Genomic DNA, 26,890 nt, shown 5'->3' with positions numbered 1-26,890 from the left:
CTCATTGTCACGATGAAGGGTCATAGAACCTGTCTGAGGGTAGCCAAAATCGCCGAAGCTACATTAACTCACATATAGTAGAAGACACCCTCTATACTCCAACTCTGTGGAAGAAAGAGCAACTATGGGCGACTACTTGCTACTCCACGAGATAGCACGTGCACCCAAAGTAAAAAAAATCCTGTTGTTGACCTTTGTTTGGTAAACATCTCTAGCCCAATGTGAATTTATCCAACGTGTAAAAACCCAAGCCGAATCTCAATACCAACTTGATAATGGGGTCCCCCTCAAGAACTGCAAAATCCTCATAGTAGCCTTCCAACAAACCACCTTGGGTTCACTCATAAACCTGCCCAACAAACCTACAAGAAAGCTTAAATCAACCGGAGTGTTAAGAAGCCAAATCAAGGACCCAATCAACTACATGTAATGGAAAGCATCCGCCACCGGTGAATCTACATGGTCTATAGCCTTTCAGTTCAGATCCATAGGAGTAGAGATGGCCTTACATCCCTCCATCTCAAAAATGACCAAAAGCTCATGCACATACTACTACTAGGAGATGAAAATCCCCCTCAGAGTCTAGTAAGTCTCATGGCCTAAAAAGAAATGAAAAAGGTCCATATCCATCATCTCGAACACCTCATGTAGTGCCTCCTTCATTTGATTGACCTTCTAGGCATGGTCACCTATTAAGATAAGATTATCCACATAAAGCACGAAAAATGTGTGTCTTCCAACTGAGGTGTGAACATACAATTGGGGATTGGAATAGGAATGCCAATACCCCAACTTCCCTTGGAGGAATGAGTCTATCTTCTTGTCTAGGCAGGTGGAGCTTGTTTGAGGCCATAAAGGGCATTCTTCAACCTATACACTTGTCCATCTGATGAGGAAAAGTGAGAGGCTGCTCAACATAGATTTCCTCCTTCAAGTCACCATTAAGGAAGGCAGACTTCACATCGAGTTAATAAACCAGCCATCTTCTATGGCTGGCTAAGGCAACAACGGCCCTTATGATAGCCGTTCAAGATATAGGTACAAAGATGTCATGGAAATCCACCCATGGCTGTTGTGTGAACCCCTTTGCAATGAGCTATGCTTTGTGCTTATCTAGAGGCCCATCACTCCAGTATTTAGTCTTAAAGAACCATTTAACACCAATCACCTTCTTACGAATGGGCCTAGGCATAAGTTTCCAAGTGCTATTTTGCTCAATAGCATCCAACTCTTGCTCCATAGCCTTCTTCCAATGGTGTAATTGCAAAGCCTCCTTCATGAAGGCGGGCTCCCTATCCTGCATGACATAGGTCATCAAACAGTAGTTAGTATAAACAAGCTAAGTGGAATGTGCTTGGTTCGTTTGAGAACACTACAGGCCATCCTACTTTGCCACTCCTTAGGGATTCCCTCAATCCTTGAATCATAGAGTGTATCACAAGCCCAACAAGGAGGAGGCCGATACTCTCCTCGCTACTCTCCTTCTATCGAAGTCTCTTAAAGGTCCACTAAGACCAACTCAATGGGTGAATTCGATGGTGAAGCAATCTCCTTCTCAGCCGATGGTGGAGCCTCAATAAGCAAAGGCACTAGAGTAGGTGCCTAACTATCACCTAGATCTCTAAGAACGGGATGCTCAACAACCCGCTGTCTGTTGTTGGGAACTCCGTGAACCGAACATCTTGACTCATGTACATCTCCTAGGAAGCGGAATTATAAAGCCTCTATCCTTGGGACTACAAGCAATATCCCACGAACACTTATTTTCTTGGAAGCCAACTCAAACTCATCCCTCTTCTTCTTCAGGATGTGAACATAGGCATCACACCCAAACACCTTGAAATGAGAGACATGTGGCTTTTGTTCAAAGTTAGCCTCAAAAGGGGTCATATCAACCACAACCGAGGTAGAGGATCGATTAAGGATGTGGACAAGAGTGGCCACTGCTTCGGCCCATAGACATTGAGCTGTTTATTGATCCTCCATCATAGTCCGTGTGAAGAAAACTACTAGGGTTTGTATTGAGGAAACACAAAGTGTACAACCACGACAGAAACACAAAGAGACAGACACAAACACAGAAAGCAAGACTCAAACCCTAAACGCAAAACTCAAAACTCAAATGCAAAACTCAAACACAGACAAAAGAAGGGAGAGAAGAACACAACTCTGAAGTGAATGAAAATTGTAAATGAATGGAAAAGTGTACAGATACTCAAGGGCAGAGCAAAGTGTCAGAGAGTGACGTCCACCAGAGATAGATCCCAAGTCTATGACTACCAATCGGAGTATGGAGTGAGGAATTTGCAAAACACTAATGCTAGGAGGTTTAGAAGACTAAGGCAACAGCTGTAGAAGAGAGAGATGATGCCACGCGGCTCTAGAAGGGTGCAAACGCAAGCTGAAGAATGTCAGCTGATAGAGAGGAAAGCAGCCACACTGTCGCCAAGTAGAGGGAGCCCAAACGTAGGCAGCTGGAGGGTGTGGAGACTAACACCTGGCTGATGTGGGTCAAATGCAGGCACTAGGAGATGGTGGAGATGCTGGCGATGGCAGGTGGATGCCAAACGTAGTATGGAAGATGGCTCCAGACAGTGGGCGATAGTCTAGAGGAAGGTGCCAAGGCATTGCAAGGGCTGATGGAGAGGTGGCAGGAGTCGTAAAGGTTGGACAGCCACGTGGAGGTAGATTAATGGCTGAAATCTGCACACAAGGGTGAGAAACGTGCAAAAAGGGATGAGGCTAGATGGGAGCAGCATGTCTATTTATAGATGTTGAAGGGTGGCTCAAAGAATTAGGGTTTTTAGGGAACAACTGAACTCTCTTGGATCGCTCCCCTTTTTAGGGTTTTTTATTAATTAAGTGTGTTTTGGGGCTGTTTAAGAATGCTAATCAGTCGAAAAGTGTGTTTTACCTCAATAGTCCGCATTATCTCGATCACTTTGATTGCTCTGCTCCAGTATGCCATTCTCCTAAGGGGTATTCATGTTGGCAAACTCTTGGTGAATGCTGTGATTTGCCACTCCATAAAATGTGAGAATACTTTGGACTTCAAGAAAATACGTGTAGAGAGGGTGTGCAACGGTTGAAGAAGTGAACAAGTAAGTGAGAGAGAGAGAGAGAGAGAGAGTATAATTCGAATTTTTGGTGTACCAACAATGTGTTGGTGCACAAAGAATAAAATGTATTTATATTTAGGACACGTAAGGGTGCATTCACATATACAACTAAAAAATATGTGTACTATACACAGAGGTGAATAAAGGGCCTTTATCTCAACAACCTCCCACTTAAAGGTCCGAGATGAACCTCTAACCAATTCCCACTAGTCGTATGCAATGCTCATGCTGAGCTTTGCTTAGACTTTTAGTGAGAACATCTACAAAGTTTTGTGTTTTGATCTTGGTCAATGTGATTAGACCATCTTCCAGAATCTGTCTAATAAAGTAATATCACACATCTATATGCTTTGTGCGTGAATGATACATGGCATTTTTAACCAGATGCACAGCACTCTCGCTATCACATCCCAACACTGGAGTACTCATAGACATGCCAAGGTCCTCTGTAAGTCTGCTCAACCATATAGCTTCCTTAGAAGCTTCAGTAGCTGATATGTATTCAGCTTTAGTAGTACTCAATGCTACGATGTTTTGCAACTTGGAACACCAAGAAAAGACCCCACCAGTGAATGTAAAGACATGCCTGCTAGTGGACCTACAAATGTCCAAGTCACCTGCCATGTTTGCATCACAATAACCCTACAGACTAAGTGCACCCTGCCCATAGCAAATACACTTTCTTTGTGTACCCTTTAGGTATCGAAGAATACACCTGACAGCTTCCCAATGTGGTTTGCCAGGATTTGGAATAAACCTGATGGCAACTCCCATTGCATGGGCAATGTCTAGACGAGTAGCAACCATACCATACATAAGAGAGCCACAAGTTGATGCATAAGGGACTCCCTTTATAGCATTGGCTTCCACGTCATCTTTTGGGTCGTTTACTTTACTAAGCTTAAGGTATGGAAATAAGGGTACCCCAAAAGGCTTAGCTTCAACCATGTTAAATCTGTCTAGTACCTTTTCAATGTACTTTTCTTGAGATAAGAACAACAATTTCTATGTTCTATCCCTGTAAATCCTCATGCCCAATATATGCTCTACATTCCCCAAATCTTTCATGGAGAAAGCTGATTTCAGTTGATCTTTGAAAGCATCCAAGCTAGTCTTTCTTTTCTCAGCTAGCAACATATCATCCACATATAAAACAAGTATGATGGGGTTGCCATCTATATCCTTTTTCATGTACAAACAATGATTTGCATGGCTGCGTGAAAACCCATGAGAGAGCATAAAAGTGTCAAACTTTTTGTACCACTGTCGTGGTGCTTGCTTCAGCCCATACAAGTTGCGTTTTAGTTTACACACCAACTACTCTTTTCCAAGAACTACAAAGCCCTCGGGCTGTTTCATGTAGATTTCCTCATCAACGTCTCCATGGTGGCTACATTATTGGCACATGTATGTAGGATAGAGACATTTGTCTCAAAAGGAATATATTGAGAAGGTACTAAGGGAAACCCATGAGTACTGTTGGGAGAGAAAGCTTGATTCAAAATGTGCCCATGTTACCAGGTCCTCCCAATGTGACCATGCCTAAGCCCCGTCTAGCAATGAAGCCAACATTCGAGGGGCCACACTGATCGTTGCACTCACATAATCTTTTATCCATTCCTTACTAGGGTGTGAAGTGACTATTTGATCGAGGCTATCATCAATCTTCAAGCCAGCCTCCAAGTTCTACCCCACGCTCCCATCATTAACCTGCTCGAGGGGCTTCACATAGACTTACGTATGGGGTCCATCCCCCATTTCATGTGGCAATGGACCTCATGAGAACAAGTCGATATCCCATGGATCCTACCTCAGCATTAAAGCAGACCCTACCTGGACAACCAAACACAATAACCCTCACCCACCTCATAGAATATGGAGTATTTCCACACCATTTTGCCATAAATGTGTAGTGATTGATAAGGCAACAAATAACCAATAGGGATAAATTAATGATTTTTAAGACATCAAACAAAGGCAATGACCAATAGATTAGTAAACTGTCTTAGTTCTATGGATGAGTTAAATGATGAATGAAATGAATGGCTAAGGAATAATCAATGAAGATTATGATTAATGGATGTATGAAACGATACATAAAACTAAGTAATCAATATATAATTAAAATCACACAATGATTAATGAATACAACCAAGAGTTGTTTTCACATCCATTTGGTACAGCTCTAAGTCCAATACATCAATGAGAGCAAAAAGCACACATAGAGTGGTCATCTTCACAACAAGTGAGAAGATCTCTTGGAAGTCAATCCCTTTCTTTTGTGCATATCCTTTGGCAACCAATCTTGCCTTGTACTTGGGTTTTCCATCGACTATCTTTACTTTGTAAAACCATTTGTTTGGAAGAGGCTTCCTTCCTTTGGGCAATGACACAAGATCCCAAGTATCATTAGCATACAGAGATTTAATCTCTTCCTGTATAGCTAGCTCCCACTTATTGCTGAATTTGCATTACTTGGCCTCTTAATATGTAAGAGGCTCACCCTCACCTGTAAGCATCACATAATGCAACGAGAGGTCATCCCTATGTGGATGCCTTCTTAAGCATGTAGACCTTCGTACCCAATGATCTACATTTTCAAGAATTGGGTCTACATCTAGAGGTACGTTATTTTCAGCATTTATTCGCTTCTGTAAGCCATTTTCAGCATGTTGTTCATGATGTACAGCACCTTCATTTTCATTACCAGCACCTACATTTTCATAATCAGCAAGTCTATCTAGCTGTCCATGACCTCCTTGTGCTTCTATTGCTGTCCATCATCATCTGGCTCAAAAATAATTAGCTGATCATCAGTTTCAGCCTATAGTACAGCATCATGAGGCTCATCATTTGAGTTAATAGGTGGCTGCAAATTCTGAAATTTGACCTTTTTCATGTCTTCGTTGGAGGCTAAAGTACCTTTAAGCAATTTTACCTCATTAAAAACATGAAAATGCCTTTGGTGGATTTTGGGTCAAGTTTGCTTCTCAGCTCATCTCTGACATGCACAAAAGCATCACAACCGAATATCCATAAATGGTCATATGAGGCCGATTTGCCAGACCAAACCTCCTTAGGAATGCCATTATTTAAGGACTTGTTTGGAGAGCGGTTGCAAACGTGAACCGCGGTTTTAAGTGCCTCTCCCCAAAATTCATGAGGGAGATTAGCAGTGGACAACATGCAGCACACTCTTTCACATAAAGTCCTATTATATCTTTCAGCCACCCCATTTGAAGAGTTGTAAGCTCCTCCTTAATTCCATGCAAGTCACAAAAAGACTTAAACTCAATAGATATGAACTCACCTCAATTATCAATTCTCAAGCATTTCATCTTTCTACCTGTATGAGTGCATGAAAAGTTTTAAAAACAGCAAACACTTCACTTTTCTTTTTCAACAAATAAACCCAAATCTTCTTGGAACAATCATCAATAAAAGAGATAGAATATGCACCAACACGCAACGATTTCACAGGCATACTACATACATCAGAATGCACTAAGTCCAAGACATTGGACTTACGAGAGACACCAAAGTAAAATGAATTTTTCATTTGCTTTCCAAACTAACAATCATTACAAAAGTCAAGTTTAGAGCCTTTTCCATCAACCCTCTTCAAAGAGATAAGGGTTCTAACTGGCTCATATAGCCTGATCTCTTATGCCACAACTCCAAATGACAACCAATTTCAGCAACTGCAAGAAACTTGCCATTCAAAGCTTTATAGTGCAAACAATACAAAGTGCCCTTCTTGGTTTCTTTTACAATCAGGATGGAACCCTTTTTCAACTTCCACAAACCACCACCAAACAATATAGTGTAACCATGCAAGTTTCCTTGGCTTTGGCTGCCTCAAACACATCTATCTTATTCTCTTTCCTCTTTTTGTCTCTTGCATTCTTCTTTCTCTCTTTTTCCTTCTTGTAGTACCTGCAATCAGGCTTCTTGTGGCCCATTTGACCACACTGATAGCAAGTAATATCACTCCTTTCCTTTCCTTTGCTCTTGCTTCTGCTTCTCTGTCCGGCATTTGCATTTCTCTTTTCAGCCCTGCCTCTAACATTTTAAGCTGAGTTGTTGCCTTCTCCACTAGACTTACATCTAATTTCTTCATTCAAGATTGAACCCCTCACACCATCATATGAGAGATTGGGGTTATTGCTGAGAGAAACCACCAAGATCTCCCAAGAATCAGGCAATGTCATGATCAGAAAGATCACCCTCAACTTATCATCAAAATCCAAATTGGCATCCTTGAGCTGATTTAAAATGCCAGTAAATACACTCAAGTGCTCAGCTGCAAGCTTGGACTCATCCAGTCCCATATTCACCAACTTGTGCATTAAATGCAGGTGATTAACAGGTGTGGTGATCTCATAGGTAGTTTTCAACTTCTCCCATATTGCTTAACAAGTATCTAAGCCCTTAATGTTTGTCAAAATGTCATTAGTGACACCCATCTTAATGTAAGCCATAGCCGTTTTGTTAACTCTGGCCCAATCTGCATCAAGCATTTGTGCGGGTTTATCTTCCTGCAAAGCATCCTCACAATCCTTTAAGAACAATATGCCTACATATGGTCTTTCCAAAGGTCAAAGCCCTAACCATCAAACCATTTGATTTCCATCAAACCATTTGATTTCCATCAAACTCTTAATGTCAGAAGTGGAAGAAGTTGCAGCCATTTTTATCACGACCACAAGAGTAAATGCACTGAATTGCAAGAGCGCAAGCTAAACCAGCAAAATACACTGCTGTTTTTACATAAACCAGCCACCACACGGGCAAATGCTGCAGAAATTTACCAAAATTTGCACAAAATCCCAAAATTCCAAGTCCAACAGTGCATAAATGTCAGTCAATCTGACCCAACTAAGCAAAATTTCCACAAAACATGAAAAGCCCGAATTTTCCTAGGTCCAATGTCAGGAGATTTTACTTGAATGAGCAAAATTTTGACAAATTTGGCAAAATCCCCAATTTAATTGAGGTCAACACGCACAATGTCTGTAATTTCTGACCCGAATGTCACTACCAAGCACAAACAGGATCAAATTTGGGAAAAGGCCCAAATTTTTAGGCCAAATTTGCATAGATCCGTAAGTTGTGCTACCACGCGTGAGCCCCTGTTAAGGCAAGGAGATGATTGGAAAATTAATGAAATTTTGATTTCTTTTTTTTTTTAAGTGACCAAGGTGGGGGGAACCTTGCTCGTCGCGTCGTCCTGCCTGCAACCCGTCATGGTGATTGCCGTCCCACGCGCAGCCATCGCGTGGTTCCCGTTGCATACCATCACACTAGTCAACACACGCGTAGCACTTGCCGCCTGGTCTTGGTCCACACCTGCTACCCAATCGCCTGCTGCCTGGTCCATCACGTCTGCGTGTTGGCAACTAGTCAGCTATATTGGTGGCGCCTACTCCCCGTCGCTGGTCACTTTCAGCACGACCTATGCTGCACAGGCCACAATGACCTATTCGCGAGCTGCATGCATTGTCAGCTGTCCTTGGTCTCAAGAAACATGCAGAGCCTTGAGCTCTGATACCAGTTGTAGAGAGGGTGTGCAACAGCTGAAGGAGTAAACAGGTGAGTGAGAGTGACACACAGAGAGAGAGAGAGAGTGTGTGTGTACGATTTGATTTTTGGGTGTACCAACAATGTGTTGGTACACAAAGAATAAAATGTATTTATATTTAGGGCATGTAAGGGTGCATTCACATATACAACTAAATAATACACGTATGCTATACACAGAGCTGAATAAAGGGTCTTTATTCCAACAATATGCCCATGTCATTCTACAAAAATCATCAATAATTAGCATAAATACATACTCCCTTAAGGGACACTGTTCGCATAGGTCCACATAAGTCCGTCAAAACAAGCTCCAAGGGCTCCTTAGCCCATCGTAAAACCTTGTTGGGAATAGCATCTCTATGCTACTTGCCACAAATGCAAGATACACATGGTGGGTAACTCGCCCCAATCCTTGGTAACCCATGTACTAGCTAACCATGAGTTGCCTTTTGAAGGTACTCATAGTTGAGGTGGCCAAACCAAGCATGCCAAAGCTCTGTTTAAGTCTATGAAGAAATAAGAGAGAAGAAAAGAAAAAAGAAGACTGCATCTTGTAGACTCCATTCTTCTCATGTCCTACACAAAGAAACTATCATGATACACCATCAAAAACTCGAAAGGACTTCTTATCAAACTCAATTGTCAAACCAAGAGCAAAAATCTTTCTCACTAGAAGAAGATGATATCCTAGACCCGGCACATAGAGCACCTTTGATGTGTGGGCAACGCCTTGCCCATCTGGAATTAGCTGCATATCACCCTTGCCTTTGATGGGAACCGAAGAACTATTATCTATAAGGATTTTCCCATGCATCGGACACATATGTGCAATCCCATTTGAAGGAGTCGCGTCGCTGGAAGCGCCATTGTCCACAATCTACTCATGAGACTGTGGGGCCATCATCGCTACATTAGTGGCCGTCGAAGAAACATCCTCTATCACCTCCAGGTGGAGGAAGACAACCGATAAAGAAGCAACCACCACTCTTGTGTCCTTTGTAGTCTTCTCCTTCTTGGTGACTTCTTGTCCTTGTGGGGGCAATCTTTCTTCCAATGACTTGTCTTGCCACAAATATATGAAGTAGACTCCTTGGCTTTATCCTATTTGGACTTCTTGTGCTTCTTTTTTATGTTGTTCTTCCCCTTTTGTTGGAAAGTTTGCTTGGTCAAAGCCTCTGACTTGGGAGCATTTTAACCATCGAGTTTCATCTTGGTTCAATTCCATAGAAACCAACTCCTCCCACTTAAGGGTCTCTGTCCCCTCTGAAGCAATCAAGGCAGAGTAGAATGCACTGAATTGGGTTGGTGATTGAGAAAGAAGAGTTATCACCGTGTCCTCTGGGGTAATAGCCTTCCCTGCATTCCAGACCTACATCTGCAATTGCCGAAGCTTATTGACATGCTCCCGTATAGAATAAGACTTTTTAGGACTCAAAGTCCTCATGTGAACCTCTAGAGACACCTGCTTCATCATGGTCATGTGATTGTCATTTGATCTAGCTCTAGCCATATCTCTTGAGCCATGGTCAAGTGTTCAATGTGAGCAATGATGGTTGGAGTGCAAAAGAGAAAGAGGAAAGAATCGATGTAGGCATGCAATTTGTCCCAATGTTCTTGTACCTTGATTCTTTATCAACTCGGCTTTCTCATTTGCAGAAAGCTTAGAGGCATCACGTGCTATAGGACGGTCTATAGCCTTGGTCACAAGCTTCACCAAATCATAAGATTTAAGTACGGCAAGCATCATTAGCGCCAAATGTGGTAATGCTCCTCATTGAGCTTTTGATCCAAAGGAAGAGCCAACAACACAAGGACCTTATGGTCCATAATAGCTTGAAACTCCGCGTCAATTACAATCAACCTTCTAAATGGAATGACCTACACAAAAACAAAGATAGCTCTCTGTGACTCCACACACGGTGTTGGTGCTTGCCAAGGATTCCTCCACTCGCCCTCAAAGAGTTTTACTTGCTGAAGGCAATGAAAACTCAAAATCTGCTTCAAAAGGCTAAAAACGCAGCCTTTTCTCCTTCACCAACAGCAATGACCTACAAAAAACAGCAACTTCGCTCCTTCTCGCTATACTTGTTCACCTTACCCTTCAAAGTCTGAAAATGCAAACTTTTGTTGCGAAGAATCTTCTCGATCAGGTCTGCCCACGATCAATCATCCCTTCTACACTTTTCTAATACCATGTCAAAGTGCAACAATGGGAAACGCATGGACAAGACTGAAAGACAATGAACACCAAAGAAGAGGGAGAGAGACAAGGGATATAAGAACGCAAAAAATTGCAGTCAATGAATGTTGAAATGAAGAGGACAAATGTGCTAGGGGCTATCAAAGCATCTCCTCGAGTCGAAACTCTCACTCCAACACCTGAAAGGCAAGTGATGGAGGGCAAGCTACACAAGTGTCATACATAGCCAAGAAAGAAGGCAATAAAAGAGGCAAGTTGGCTAATAAAACTCGTTGACCAACTGGTAGCCATAATGAACGCAGCCAATTGACTACATGTATTCCAAGAAATTTGTGATCTGAGATTAAGCTGCCACATGGCACTACCCCTTGCTCTTAATCAAGTGCATGTACACTGTGACTATTGAAAATGCCCACTAGCTAACAGGAAAATGTGTAACTCCTCCCAAGAGAACTGATTGCACCAATTAAAGCCTGAGAATGCTAGTCCAGGGGATGACTAATCTCTAGTAAAACTTGTCGACCAATTGGTGGCCATAATGAACGCATCCGATTGGCTACAGGTATTCCAAGAAATTTGTGATCTGAGGTTAAGCTGCCATATGGCACTACCCCTTGCTCGTAATCAAGTGCCTATATACTGTGACTACTAAAAATGCCCACTAACTAACAGGAAAATGTGTAGCACCTCCTGAGAGAACTGATTGCACCAATTGTAGCCTAAGAATGCTAGTCTAGGGGATGACTAATCTCTAATAGTCACAAGCATAAGCATTCATCATATTTTGTTATTGTGTTTGTTATATACTTCATATATCTTTATTTTCCCGAGCCTATCCTTACATTGTATCAAAGCCGAATGCTCTTGATCGACATTGGAGCCTTGATTTAGAAAGCTTGGCATTCAAGAGCATACCAACACTTTTAGATTTTTTTGCCACAAGCAATTTCCCTCAAAGACAATCCCAAGTTATTGTCACAAGGACATAAAATTTTATTGCTTTGCTTAGCATTTGATTAAAAGTTAATCAAATGTCCAAATGTGACTTACATGTAAGGTGAAAGTTAAATATTTCATAGTGTGGGACCTAGGACCTCGAAATATTAGTTGGTGCCAAAGGCAAAAGCTGTCATAAGTTATGTTTGATAGATACTAGGTGGTATATAGTGTCAAATTTTGGCCTAGACCAATTTGTTGGCCACTAATGTTAGTGGCAATATCAGATACTAGGCATTAATTAATGAATTAATGTTGGTCTAAGGGCTGATCTCAAGGATACTTGGAAGACAAATTGGCGTGTCCATTTTAATTATTAGCTAGTGAAATCATTTTTATAGTTACTAAAATTATTATTAAATTAATTTTTAAAATTAATATTTTAAAAAGTAATTTAATAAGCTAGATAATGTTGGAAAATGGGATAAGAAGGTTGCCACTTGGCAATACTTACCCATGTAAGTGGTAAAAATATTTTTAGAAGTTGGTGAAACTCTATTCTAGCCATTGTAAGAGAGGAGGCTATTAGAGAACAAGAAGATGCTACCAATGTGATTTGCAACCACCATGGACGAGTCCTACAATAGGTGACAGCAGTTTGGAGCCCTCCAAGTGCAAGTGATAGCAACTCAAGGTCCTTCCAATGTAGATAACAACATACAAAAGGGGGACAGGAGTCTTTCTGGTGGTCCTATGTTGTAGGTGACATATTCCATGGTTGTTTCTGTAGGGCAACAATAAATTTTCAGCCTTTCTCGCAATGAAACTCTGAAATTTCTCTCTTCAGCATTCTCTCTTATCCTACAACCATCTCTCAAGTTATCTCAGCAAAATCCAGCCATTTGAGTCATAAAAGGTGGATATATTGAAAAATCTCGTGTAAACTCTAATTTACAACAAAAATTAGGGTTTGACAACCACCTCAGGATGTGTGCTCAGAATTGAGGGCCTAAGACTTCAATTGCAGCAATTGAAATTGAAGAATTCCAAGGAGATTCAAGAGGCCAACTAACCCATATCAAATTTAAGGCTCAATTTGTCTTTCAAGGAGCAGGATGAAGGCCAATCCCCAAGCAAACCAAGGGGCAAATTGGTTTGCTGATCAGTTTTGACAGCAAGAGACACTTGGATTAGGGGAGGAGATCAAAGGATCTCAATTGTACTCCATCCATTTGCAATAGAAGTTCAGGGAATACTGTAAGGGGCACGAGTTTTGGGGCCAACAGGCTGTCCATTGTCCAAGATTTGAGTGGTAAAGTGTGCATTTCAATTTATGTGAATTGTTTATTTGCTGTAATTATTGTCAAATCAAGTTAGTAGGACCCTATTTGAGGAGGAGTGTTGGTTTCAGTTATCCTATCCACCCTAGCTTTGATGCTCTAAGGGTCAAATACCCTTACCAACCCTCTAGGCTAAAACAAAAGAAAGGCCTCTATCCATAAATATTGGAAAGTCCTAAGATGGAGAGAATAGAGGCACTGAGAAGACACAAGCCTTCAATATTAAATTCTCCTTGTAATGCTCCTTTTTTTCTTCGGTACACCAATCTACAATCCACTATTCAGTTTGGAGGGAGATGCACAATTACCAAGCTAAACTCGAGAGAGAAACTAGAGCTCCGAACTGAAAGAGTGCACACTTACATGGGTAGAATGAGCTATGCAATGTTTAGGTTTCAATGAGAGTCTATGCATGATATATATGGTCCACATTTTGCTAGTCCTTTTGTTATTCCCATTGATGTGCGAGTTGTAGGTACACATATTAGTAGGTGGATTTGAGAATAGGTCCTCGAGGATGGATAGGTAACCCCTAAAATTCACTAGCTTTTTCTAATTCATCTACTGTTTGTGCATCACCTTTAACATTCCAAACCCATGCATCCACCCTCTTCTCTTTCATTTTATCCTTTGGTGATGCATTCTATCATCCTTCAGTTAATTAATCTTCTATCCCTATGCACTGAGGGGTTACTATCCATTCACTTAGACATGTAACTCAAGGTCTCCATTTTATATAAGTTAGGTATTGTGGGTGGGGAGATGGTGGGAGTTTTGTCCCCAAAGTCTACATCCTAAGGAGCTTAGACCCATCTATCCCATGTGTATGAAGCCCCTAATATCACTGAGGTGGCCACACAATGCGTGCATGTTTTTACGTGTGGGCTTGTAATGAGGATATCGGTGGAGTATCCCACATTGCCACGGGGACAAGAATTTGTACCTTACTTCTTTGGAACAATTAAGTTGTGTGCATGTGAAGAGCACCTGTGAACGGAAGTTATAATTGTGGGGACGGTGAAAGCCGACCTGGTTTGGGCAGTTGGGGACACTGGCAGAAGTTGTGGTGGACAAATTGCCAGTGGGTGCATGGTGTCTTATCTTGGCTCTATGCATCAAATGTGCCCTTGGAAATGACTCTTGGTGTCATGGGGATCAGAACATTAAAACATTTAATGCTTTGGACTAAGGTTAATGAAAGCTTGAACACTTCCAAGTTCAAAGTGCTTAGGATTTTGAATTGTCGATGGGCAGTGGCCAATTCTTGGGTAGCTCTAGGATGCTCCGGTAGATTCTTTTTTATTTTTGCTTATCTTGCTAAGTCTTAGAACAAAAAAGTTAGTGGAAGGAGTTCCATGTTCATTAATTGCAGGAAATGCACTTTTATGAGGCTGAGTTTTGCATGGGCAGGTTTTGCCACTTGGCACATAGGGGAAGAAACATGCCATGCAAGGCTGGAAGGGAGCATTCTCCAGCAGTTGGAGTGGTTGGAGGAGAGAGAAGGTGGAGGGAGCATTCTCCGTCATTTGGAGTGGTTGGACTTCTCTCCTCCAACCACTCCAACTGACAGAGAATGCTCCCTCCCAGGTGGCTGATCAGGTGACTGCTGTTGGAGGGCTTAGAACAGCTGAGAGAAGCCAATTTGCAGCTTACGGCAGCATCTCAAACAGATTTATCCAGCAAGAATCAATATGTCTTTAATATGAATCCACAAAGGACCAAGTGAAGATAAACAAAATTACAAAAGCACATGAATCATCTTTATTGACACAGTTGCATTGTCTTCATAGTCTAGAATATCTCTGTTTTATATGAGTATAAGCACAATTCCACGATCTTTCTTTGTCTTTGTGGATCATTTAATCATTGTTGTCTCGCAAATTTCATATTGTTAATAATGAATAACCATCTCTCTTTGGTCATGGAGATGTCCCCAAGAGATTCCTTTGGTATGAAGAAGCTATAGAGTCATATGTCTCTTATCATGGCACTGTCACTTGAATCTTTACTTTAGTCTTCAAGTAGCTTCCCCTTTAGGCTAGCTTGCAAGAAATTATACTGAATCTTTCCTTTAACACATAAAAGACTGTTGAGCTACCTATCCCACATGCAAAATACAATAGCTACTTACAAAAGCAATATAGTTGTAGCGGATGTCACATAAACACTTAGTACCAAATAGGGCTCAACGGAATGACAAAATCGACATAGAAACCCACCAAACCTTCGAATCACAGACTAGACACACAAATTAAGGCTTCAACACTTCCCATCCACATCATACACTCATATAATACAGGGTAACGATACACTTACAAAAGTAAACATAACTCGACAATTCCAGCCAAAACACTATAGAAGTATATAAAATAAATTTTCAAGGCCAAACGAGCTTCAGAGAATACATGAAAGGTGTCTACATTTCAGAGTACCTCATAAACCATACTATCAACATAAAAGCAGCAAAAAATTCATACAAAACTCAGTCATTTCTAGGACTAGGTATTTTTAACCCCAGATGTTTTTGCCCCTTTTGCAGTTTGAATGGAGAAATGGTTGGTTTTATTCTTTATCGCAAAAAGCCATAGCCGCTGGGCTCCCCGATCCATGTCCCCTCCATACGTCCTGGTTGAAAGAGCTCGGAGCCATATAAGGCTCGTTTGTAATTCTGAGCTGAAAGACGATGGAAAGCGGCTGTGAAATTGAAGTCCTCGATGTGGAAAACTCTGGAGAGAGGTGCTAACGTTAATGTACCTCCAAATATATATATATATATATCTCTCTCAAAATGTATTCTCGTTCTCGTTAAGATTATCGAAGACATGTCTAAGGTTTCCGGCACAGAAAAGCCATGCTTTCTCTCTTTTTGTGCACATTTCATGTTACGTCTCCTCAAATTGAAATCAGTAGTGCATGCGTGGTCGCTTTGCGCTATCGAACAGTGTGCACAGCAAGTAGCGCAACTTCGCTTCATTCCTTTGTAATTCTTGGTTTAACTTTATAACACTAGCATTCTCACGCAAGAAACGCGATCCCACGGGGTGTGAGTATCGCATGGGAGCTTAGCTTCACTTCCCTATCTTACAAGAGCTTTGCCACCCTTTAGCACAAAAACATCACATGCTTCATTATCGCATGCTAATGCTATCACACAGCAGCTTCACTTCCCTATCACACTAACTTTGCCACCCTCCTTGAGCGCAAAAACATCACATGCTTATACTTCTCTACTCAAAACCCCTCTTATCTCTCACTCCTTTTACACCCCCTCTATATCCTTGCTCACTCACTCTCTCCCTCTCTGTCTCTCTATTACACGCATGTATAAAAGGCCAAATCTGCATTTGCATCTAGGAGTACATAGACTCATATATACATGCAATGATCATGCATTAAACTTGTATCCATACTTACTCTGCGCAATAGTTAGCAATAGCTCTATATGATTCTTGGATGTTACAATGAGAAATAACATTGCCACATTGAAATGAACCATAAATGAAAGATACACGAACCACACCACAAAGTTTAAGTGTATCCAAGCATTATATACAAACTCCCAGCATTAATAATCTGCACCATTGAAGTAAAGCTTGAAACCAAAGTTTGTTCTAAAGATTACACCAATAACTTTGCACCACAAATTGAAGTATCAACAAACCACAAAGCATCACTCCTCAATTGTGCTTATATATTAGTATTCAAATGTTACAAAAATTTTAAAACTTTTCATGGGTCTTAATCAAAATAAAGCCTTTTTGTTCTTTGAGAAATCACTAGAAAAAGTTACATTCTCTAATATAGCATGGCTAGGTAAAGCCAGTCTCATAGCCACTTTTTGTCCTGGTGATTGTACAAGAAACATGATAGTCTTTTCTCACTTGTATCTAAATTTTTAAAACCCCATAACATAAACGTAAACACATCTAACTATCAACAAAGATTACTTAACATTAGAACAACAATACTTGGTCTAACATTTGCAAATTACTTGATAGGTATTGTCACAGCTTGATGTAGTGTCAAAAGAACTAGGATCTTTAGATTTATACGTTGGCCATCTCCTTGGTATTCTATCAGTGTGAGATCATTGAAACCTCTTATTATATTTAGCTTTATCAATATGCACTCAAAAACACTAAGTATATCCACAATGTCTTCCTTTGTTCCTTAGTATATTCCTCTCCTTTATGTGTGATCCCTTTCTTATACAATTTTTACATCTCTGTATTTTTACACACACACACACACACTCTCTCTCTCTCTCTCTCTCTCTCTCTCTCTTATGTATATATGTATAAAAGTATAGATATGCATTTGCATTTAGGTATATAGAGACACATATGTATGCAATGTCTTTTATGCATCGGACTTGTAAACTTTACTTATACTTACTTTGCATAATATCTAGAAGTATCTCTATACGATCCTTAGAAGTTACAATTAGAAATAACATTATACCAAATCATTAAAAAAAGATATACGAAAGTATATTTTGTATCCTTGAGTGCAAGAAATCACATACTTGCTCACTATCTTCTCTTTAACCTGTATCTCTCTCACTATTTTTTCTCTCTTTCTCTCCCTACTCTTCATCCTCCTTCATTTATGAATCTTTTCTCGTATATTCGTTATCCATCTATCTTTCTTATTTCCTCCCTTTTTATCTCTCTTCTTCCTTCGCAACCTCTATCTTTTCCTCCCTCTTCTCTTTTCACATCTCTCTTCCTCCTCTCTTTTATCCCTCTCCTCTATTCACAATCCCTCTCTCTCACCCCTTTTACATTTCTCTCCTCTCTATTTACACTCACTCTCTCTCTTGTCCTCTCTCTCTCTTATACGTATGTATAAAATGCCAAATATGTATTTGCATCTAGGAGTACATATACTTATATATACATGCAATGATTATGTACCAAACTTGTAAACTTACATTCATACTTGTATGCAACAATTAGAAGTACCTCTACATGATCCTTGGATGTTATAATCAAAAATAACATTGTTACACTGAAACAAACCACAAAGTTTAAGTGTATCTAAGCATCACATATAGACTCTCAACAATATTAATAATCCACACAGGAGAAGTAAAGTCCAAAATCAAAGTTTGCTCTAGAGATTGCACTAATAACTTTGTACCATAAATCCAAGTAGGTACAAATCACAAAGCATCACTCCTTGAATGTGTCAATGCATCTACATCCAAATGCTACAAAAATTTTGAAACTTCTTATGAAGCCTAACCAAAATGAAGCTTTTTTTTCTTTTAGAAATCATTGAGAAAATTTTCATTCTCCAACACAGCATGGCCATGTGAAGTAAGTTCCATTGCCACTCTTCGTCTCGGTGATAGTACAAGGGACATGATAGTCTTTCCTTTCTTTCTTGCACCTAAATTTTTAAAATCCCACAACGTAAACATAAACACATCTAACAATCGACAAAGATTACTTAACATTTGAATAACAATAAACGGCCTAATATTCACAAACCACTCGGTAGGCATTGTCATAGCTTGATGTATCGTTACAAAATAACCAAGATCATTAAATTCATACATCAACTATCCCCTCAGTATTCTATTAGTGTAAGATCGTTGAAATCTCTTATCATGTTCAGCTTCACCCATATGCACTCGAAAACACTAAGTATATACACAATGCACTACCTCAATAAAAATTAAAAGTAAAATCTCTATATTGACATCATCATATAAACGCTCAATGACCCTTGCAAGCGTTCTTCTTATAATATCATGCGTTGTCATTACGCACAAGATACATTGCAGTTTCTTTTGATACTCAGAAGCTGGATAATAGTTCTAGGTTGGAGTAGACATCTGCAAAAGTTAAGCAAACACTTAAATATAGTATAGGAAATACTCAATTATCATTGAGTATATGCCAATTGAATATAGCACAAAGGCCATTTTACATATATGCCAAGTAGAGACTATAAAGCCATCAAATTTCAGGAGATATATTGGTGCGCAGATCGGACGCAGGTAGCTCACGTAGTGAATTCCCAAAGGTCCCCAAGAACAAAGCACTCTACTTTTTAGCACAAAAACCAATGTAAAAACAAGCACGACATGAGACAAGAGACAAATTGGGTTGAATCTCCCCCATGCCTTGTGTGAGCGCTTCACAAAGCATGTATTTAATGTATATTTCCAATCTTTATGCTCAAAAATAGCCCAATTACAAAAATATGACAAGCTTTTAGCTTTTGAGTTTGCTTTCTACCAAAAATAGGAAAATAAAGCTAATGGACGGTGCCCAAAGAGTCTGGCATGCCCAATCTCAATGTCCGAATAGAAATAACATATCCAGGCGCATAAGCGCATACAAAATAATAATAAATAATCGATGTCTCTATAGACATAACAAAATATAGGCGTGGCGCCTATCAAAATATAGTCCAAAGATCGGAAACCCGCTAGACTCCAATGCTTTCCTCCGCCACTGCTGCTATCTCTACACATCAACTGAAGCATTCACAATCGTTAGTAAAATAACACAATTAAACCGACAAAAGTGAATACCTAGCAGTCTTCAGCTACATAAATAAATCAACTGGTTAGAAATAAATCCTAACCTTAATTTATTACGAGTACGCACTCTAAACTCATAAACGTTTATTAATTTAATATGCATTTTGCGGAATCACCCGCTATGGAATCACCCATGTACACACTAAATTAATGAAACGCCCGAAAAGGACAGGCGTCCCCATCAACTTCTCGCACAAAGAATCCTCTTTGCGTATGAGCCCCGGTCATCTAAGTTTACGGAATCCACCGTAAAACCTCACGGAATCCACCGTGGAATATGCCTCCTGGCATCATACCCCCGGGGTGGGATAGCAATTGACCTCAATTGCTATTAGCTCAATGTGGAGCTAACAGAGTGGGGAAAACATTTAGGTCTCTAGCGTGCATCCATTGTGCTTCCTCTACAAGATGGTTCTTAAATTTCACTAGATATCTAGAATACCTTCGGCCAGTTCTAGTGGTCATGTAGTCAGTGTCTATGATGGCTTCTGGTTCAAGTATTTCAGTCTCTTCTTCTAGTAAAGGTGGGTTTTCATAGACAGGGTGGATAGGTAATTGTCCTCTAAATGGTCTCAATAAACTAATATGAAATGTATTATGAATTTTCCAATGGGATGGCAATTCTAACTTGAATGCATTGTCATTAATCTTATGAATGATTCTAAATGGTCCGTAGAATCTAGGGGCTAATTTGACAACTGGATGTCTATCTACACTTTGCAGTCTACGCTTTTCTATTCTAAGCCAAACATAATCATCAACTTTGAAATTCATAGCTTGTCTTTTCTTGTTGGCTTGTTTAGTATATGATTGTTGGGCTTTAGCAATCATATCCTTTACCTCATCAAAAATAGTGTTATGCATAACAGCAATATCATCGGCACTTTGTATTCTATTAGACAAAGATGCAACAGGTGTAGATAATCTATGTCCATAAATAACTTCAAAAGGTGCTTTCTTTGTAGATGTGTGCGGTGTATTATTGTAAGCAAATTGTAATAAATGTAAATGAGTATCCCATGTCTGAGGTTTAGAGATAGTGTATGCACGTAAAAGATCTAAAATAGTGCTATTTGTGGCTTCTGTTTGTTCATTTGTTTCTGGATGAAATGCAGATGAGAAATCAATCTTTGTGCCTAGATTTGCAAACAGTGTAATCCAGAAATTATTACAAAATCTAGAATCTCTATCTGAAATAATCACTTTCGGCAATCCATGGTTAGTAAAAACAGTTTTCAAAAATAACTGTGCTGCTTGTGATGCTCTTAAAGTTTTCTTACATGCAATGAAATATGCTTGCTTACTAAATCTATCTACAATTGTCCAAATCATGTCATGGTTAGATTTAGTATTTGGTAAGCCAGTAATGAAATCCATAGATATATGTTCCCAAGGTTTAGATGGAATAGATAAAGGCATTAATAACCCATACTGTTTACCATGATGTCTTTTTATTCTTTGACAAATCAGACATTCAGAAACAAAATTAGACACATCTGCATCCATATGCGGCCAATAAAAATCTTCAGTTAACATGCGTAATGTAGAAATGATACCTCTATGACCTTGATATGGGGGACAATGAATTTCATTCAAAACAAAAGATCGGAATGGAATAGTAACACACAGTCTCTTTTCAAAGAACATGAATCCATCATTATATGACAATGAATCAACAGGAATGAAATTATTTTGAACTAATTTTTGCCAATCAGAATGAAAAGTAATATCCTGGTGATATGTGTCTTTCATAGCAATCAAAGAATCAAAAGATATGATAGAAATGTTATAAATTGCAGGTCTTCTACTTAATGCATCAGCAACTACATTTTCTTTTCCAGGTTGGTATTGAATGATAGGATGGAAACTTTGAATGAATGAAGCCCATTTGATATGGCGGTCAGAAATTTGGGGTTGGCTAAGTAGATGTCTAATGCTTTGCTGGTCGGTCTTTATCATGAATTCTGAACCCATTAAATAATGCTTCCATTGTTTTAATGCTTGAACAACTGCTAAGAGTTCCTTGTCATAAGTGGAATATTTAAGCTCAGAGGGTTTCAGCTTAGAACTAGAATATGCTATTGGATGGTTATCTTGCATTAGCACGGCTCCTATTCCTGATCCGCTAGCATCAGTCACAACTAAAAAGAATGGTCTGTTAAAGTCAGGCAATTGTAGGACAGGGGCATTGGTCAATGCACGTTTAAGTAAATCAAAGGATTTCTGCTGGTTTTCAGTCCATTGATAAACAATGCCTTTCTTAAGAAGTTTGGTCAGTGGTAAAGCAAGTAATGAGAAATTACGTACAAACTTCCTATAGAAACTAGCAAGACCAAGGAATGAGCGTAATTCATGTACATTTTTAGGAATAGGCCAATGCAATATTGCGTCAATTTTCTTAGGATCAACTTTTATTCCTTCTTTTGATACAATATGACCTAGATATTCTATTTCTGTCTTAAAGAATTCACTCTTGTCAGGATTTGCAAACAATTGATTTTCTTTCAGTAATTGAAAAACTAATGATAAATGCTCATAATGCTCTTTTTCACTTTGACTGAACACTAAAATATCATCAAAGAAAACAATCACACAATACTGATATTTTAGAAAAATACGGTTCATCATTCTACTGAAAGTGGCAGGTGCATTAGTTAATCCGAATGGCATAACTAAGAATTCGTAATGGCCAAACTGTGTCCTGAATGCAGTCTTAAATATGTCGGATCTATCTAGCCTCACCTGATGATATCCAGATTTAAGGTCAATTTTACTAAATATAGAAGATCCTTGCAGTTTATCCATAAGGTCGTCAACTCTAGGTATAGGATACCTATTCTTTACAGTGATCTTGTTTAATGCTCGGTAGTCAATACACATCCGATAAGTATTATTCTTTTTCTTGACTAAGAGCACAGGTGCACCGAATGGAGAACTGCTAGGTCGAATTAAACCTCTATTTAGTAATTCTTCTACTTGAGTCTGGATTTCTTTTTGCTCTATTTGATTGTGCCTATATGGGGCTTTGCAAGGTAGTTGTGTACCAGGTATTAGGTCAATTTTATGGTCTTCTGGACGTGATGGTGGTAAACCTGGTGGTAGGTCTTCTGCAAAACAGTCCTTAAAATATGCAAGAAATTCCTTGTGCCTAGGGTGCATATGATTTTCCTTTGCGTGCAATTCATTCACCCAAATGAGATATGATTTAGTATTCTTGCGTAGTGCACGTTTTGCTTGAGTATGCGAAAGCAGTGGAAACATATGAGATGCATGCATACCAAATAATGTAATAGATTTTCCTTGAAAATTAATATTCATTGTATGCGTAGAATAATCTATATTGGGATTATGTTGGTGTCTCCATGGCATTCCTAGAATAATGTCGCTAGACTGTAATGGGACAACTAAGAAATTTCTTCTTTCAATATATGGACCAATTTGAATTTCTAAATTTTGAACTTCTTGTGTGCCATTGTACCTAGTGCCTAAAAATGCAGCTTTTATGCGATAATGCGTAGGTACAGTATGCAATTTCAATTCCTTTACCAATTTTGCTGAAATAAAATCATGCGTACTATCGTCATCATGCAATACAGTTCTTTATTTTCCATGCACCATACATTTCATAGTCAACAATGAATGTAAAGTAGGTATACCTGGTAAAGTGTCGGAAGTAGTAGTAGGATCATCTTCATCTTCAGTGAAATCCGGCATATCCTCATGCTCGTCTTCGTCCATAGCTCCAAGGTAGTTGATATGTGCTGATGGCTTCTTTGAATGACAATTTGCTGCGAGATGGCCTGGCTGGTGGCACTTGTAGCATACGATGGCCTTGGCTTTGGTCACATTATTTGCAATGGCTGGGAGTCTGGGTATATTTGGATTTGCTTGTTGGATAGGCTTAGGATTTGGATTGACAGTGGATGGTAATGCAAGTGGTTTAGGCCAATTCTTGCGGAAAGATGGTGATGAGAAACGACCTGGATTAAACCTTCTGAAATTTGAATTGAATTGTTTAGATCCATAATTACCGTTTGCTTGGAATGGCTGTGGTCGTCGATCTCTTCCACGTAACTTATCTTCAGTGTCGTGAGCTAAGGAGATGGCATCTTCAAGGGTAGCAGGCTTGAACATATTCACCTCAGCGTAGTAATGTCCAAGAAGTCCAGACATGTACTTCCGCTTATGTGTCGTCTCTGGTACGTCTTCAAGCATGCGTAGCTGTAAGAGTGCATTCCAAAAACGCTCTGTATACTGTGGAATAGGCTCACGGTCGCGTTGTTGAAGTAAATCCCATTGCTTGATAGCCTTCTCATGAAATTGCGGTGGAAGGAAATTTTGCATGAACTTCTTCTTGAAATCTTCCCATGTAGTAGGACATTCTATGCTCTTGCGGACGACAGTCCACCAAAGTGATGCTCTATCTATCAGATGATTAGTAACACACTTGATTTTATCTTTCTCAGGATAAGTTTCCTCATGGAAATAGTCATCAAACTGGCTAATGAATGATAAAACAGTCTTTCCTTCTCTTATGCCATTGAAAGTGCGAAACTTGAAACTTCGTTTACTTATCTTGGATTCCTTGCGAATGGTTTGTGCTTCAAGAGTGGCGTCGATGGTACGGCGAATCAAATCTGCAGCTTGAGGTTCTTCTTTGTCAGTGGACGCTCCTTGTAGCTTTGTCAATTGCGCTTGCAAGGCTTGCCTAGCTCTTCGCTCTTCGTCCAATTGTAACATGATAAGATCCAGCTTTTGTTCCATGGTAGGCTCGGGTAGATCGTCTTCAGCCATAGGATCATCCATATGTGGGGTAGTCATCCTGTAAAACTCAACAAACCTTTCTCACTCAAAATCAGTTAGCGGGATGAGCGTAGCTCAAATTTTGGGGTTACAAGGCTATGTATTTTTGGGTATTTTCTTCTTCAATTTTCAGAAATTCTGAAATATTTCTGTCTCCGTTTGCTGAAAGTACTTCAACGAACTTGCAGATAGGTAAAACAGCTTGCTGCGAACAACTTTCCAGTTCAGAGTTTTTGCATACGAACAAGTCTTCTAGGAGTTTCGAGCGTTAGTCAGTTCTGATTTAGTCTGACTTGCAGAGTTGCAGACTTAACAGACTTGCAGGGTTGTTGACTTGCTGGACTTAGCCGATTTGCAGGACTTGCAGTACTTGATTAGTGTCGACTTGCGAAACTTGTCTTCTGGAGTGCGTGACCGAGAGTTTGCAGACTTGTCTGCCCAGTAGAACTTGCAGAGTATAGAAGGATTTAAGCTTAATTAGTTAAGCTTAAGGTAATAAGCTGAAGTAAGTCCGCCGTTTTTTATCGTGAGGGGGGGGGGGGGGGGGGCTGTTTTTTGACAGCGCGGAATTGTCAGAGAGAGAACTAGGGAGAGAAGAAGAGGAGAGAGAAAGACTGCAGAGGAGAGAGAAAGACTGCAGGAAGAGAGAGAAATAGAGTGACGAGGAGAGAGAAAGACTAGAATTGGAGAGAGAAAGACAGGAAAGATGAAGAAACCATGGAAGCTTGGAGCAAGAAGGGAGAGAAAGATTGTAATTGTATTGATATGTCAAAAAGATATGAAAAATTACAACTTATCTCCTTATATACCAATGTCAGTGTGACATGGCATATTATCAACATTTTAACTATTTCCAACTTCTTACAGGAATTTTCGGACCTCCCAGGATGCATCGATTTGTTGATTAGAAGCTTCTAAAGCTTCTTAAGCTTTGTCTTAAGCTTTTACACTAAGCTTTTTTGAAGAAATAGATATGGCTCTTACTGGTTTATCACGACTTGTTCATGAAGATGAGGGAGTGGTCCTCCGCCGACAGAGAGTGGTCCTTCGCGATCTGACAGTGGAAATAGGGGTTCTTGATCGCCAGAAGTCTGCCTGTATCGACGGTTCGCGACGAGATTGACTGTAGAGGCCGTTTGTTCCTGGAGCTCCGCCTTCGCCCGAGATTGGTAGCGATTGGAAGCCCTTGATCTCTGCTCCGCTCTGATACCACTGGTGCGCAGATCGGACGCAGGTAGCTCACGTAGTGAATTCCCAAAGGTCCCCAAGAACAAAGCACTCTACTTTTTAGCACAAAAACCAATGTAAAAACAAGCACGACATGAGACAAGAGACAAATTGGGTTGAATCTCCCCCATGCCTTGTGTGAGCACTTCACAAAGCATGTATTTAATGTATATTTCCAATCTTTATGCTCAAAAATAGCCCAATTACAAAAATATGACAAGCTTTTAGCTTTTGAGTTTGCTTTCTACCAAAAATAGGAAAATAAAGCTAATGGACGGTTTGCTTTCTACCAAAAATAGGAAAATAAAGCTAATGGACGGTGCCCAAAGAGTCTGGCACGCCCAATCTCAATGTCCGAATAGAAATAACATATCCAGGCGCATAAGCGCATACAAAATAATAATAAATAATCGATGTCTCTATAGACATAACAAAATATAGGCGTGGCGCCTATCAAAATATAGTCCAAAGATCGGAAACCCGCTAGACTCCAATGCTTTCCTCCGCCACTGCTGCTATCTCTACACATCAGCTGAAGCATTCACAATCGTTAGTAAAATAACACAATTAAACCGACAAAAGTGAATACCTAGCAGTCTTCAGCTACATAAATAAATCAACTGGTTAGAAATAAATCCTAACCTTAATTTATTACGAGTGCGCACTCTAAACTCATAAACGTTTATTAATTTAATATGCATTTTGCGGAATCACCCGCTATGGAATCACCCATGTACACACTAAATTAATGAAACGCCCGAAAAGGACAGGCGTCCCCATCAACTTCTCGCACAAAGAATCCTCTTTGCGTATGAGCCCCGGTCATCTAAGTTTACGGAATCCACCGTAAAACCTCACGGAATCCACCGTGGAATATGCCTCCTGGCATCATATATCTCTACAAAAAAGTAAGCATATCATTCCGTTCTCCAAAAAATACATCTCTATATGCATCTCTGCAAAAAAAGTAATGTATCTTATTGCATCTTCTAAAGTACATCCTTATACACAATGTTCGTCGTGATATTCACAATGCTTCCGTTCTCATCTAATCAAACCCTCACATTGCATGAGAATTTCACCCTTGAAAATGCAACATACAATTGTCCTTGTGTAAATACCGATG

At 39.8% G+C, this 26,890-nt stretch overlaps 1 protein-coding gene across 2 annotated transcripts in view; it reads left to right on the top strand.

Annotated features, from left to right (window-relative positions):
- Positions 1 to 16,026, top strand: part of LOC148034108 (uncharacterized) — a 93,085-nt gene extending 77,059 nt beyond the window's left edge. For both annotated transcript variants that reach the window (XM_087682122.1, XM_087682121.1), the window contains one exon: positions 15,718 to 16,026. In XM_087682122.1, the coding sequence (XP_087538248.1) occupies positions 15,718 to 15,831 (114 nt within the window). In that variant the 3' untranslated portion in view covers positions 15,832 to 16,026. The remainder of the gene's footprint in view (positions 1 to 15,717) is intronic.
- Positions 16,027 to 26,890: the final 10,864 nt, after the last annotated feature.

Source organism: Lygodium microphyllum, chromosome 7 (assembly GCF_053477565.2).
Source record: "Lygodium microphyllum isolate KBCC chromosome 7, Lygodium_microphyllum_v1.1.10, whole genome shotgun sequence".
NCBI lineage: Eukaryota > Viridiplantae > Streptophyta > Polypodiopsida > Schizaeales > Lygodiaceae > Lygodium > Lygodium microphyllum.
This window is presented reverse-complemented; position numbering and strand designations above follow the sequence as displayed.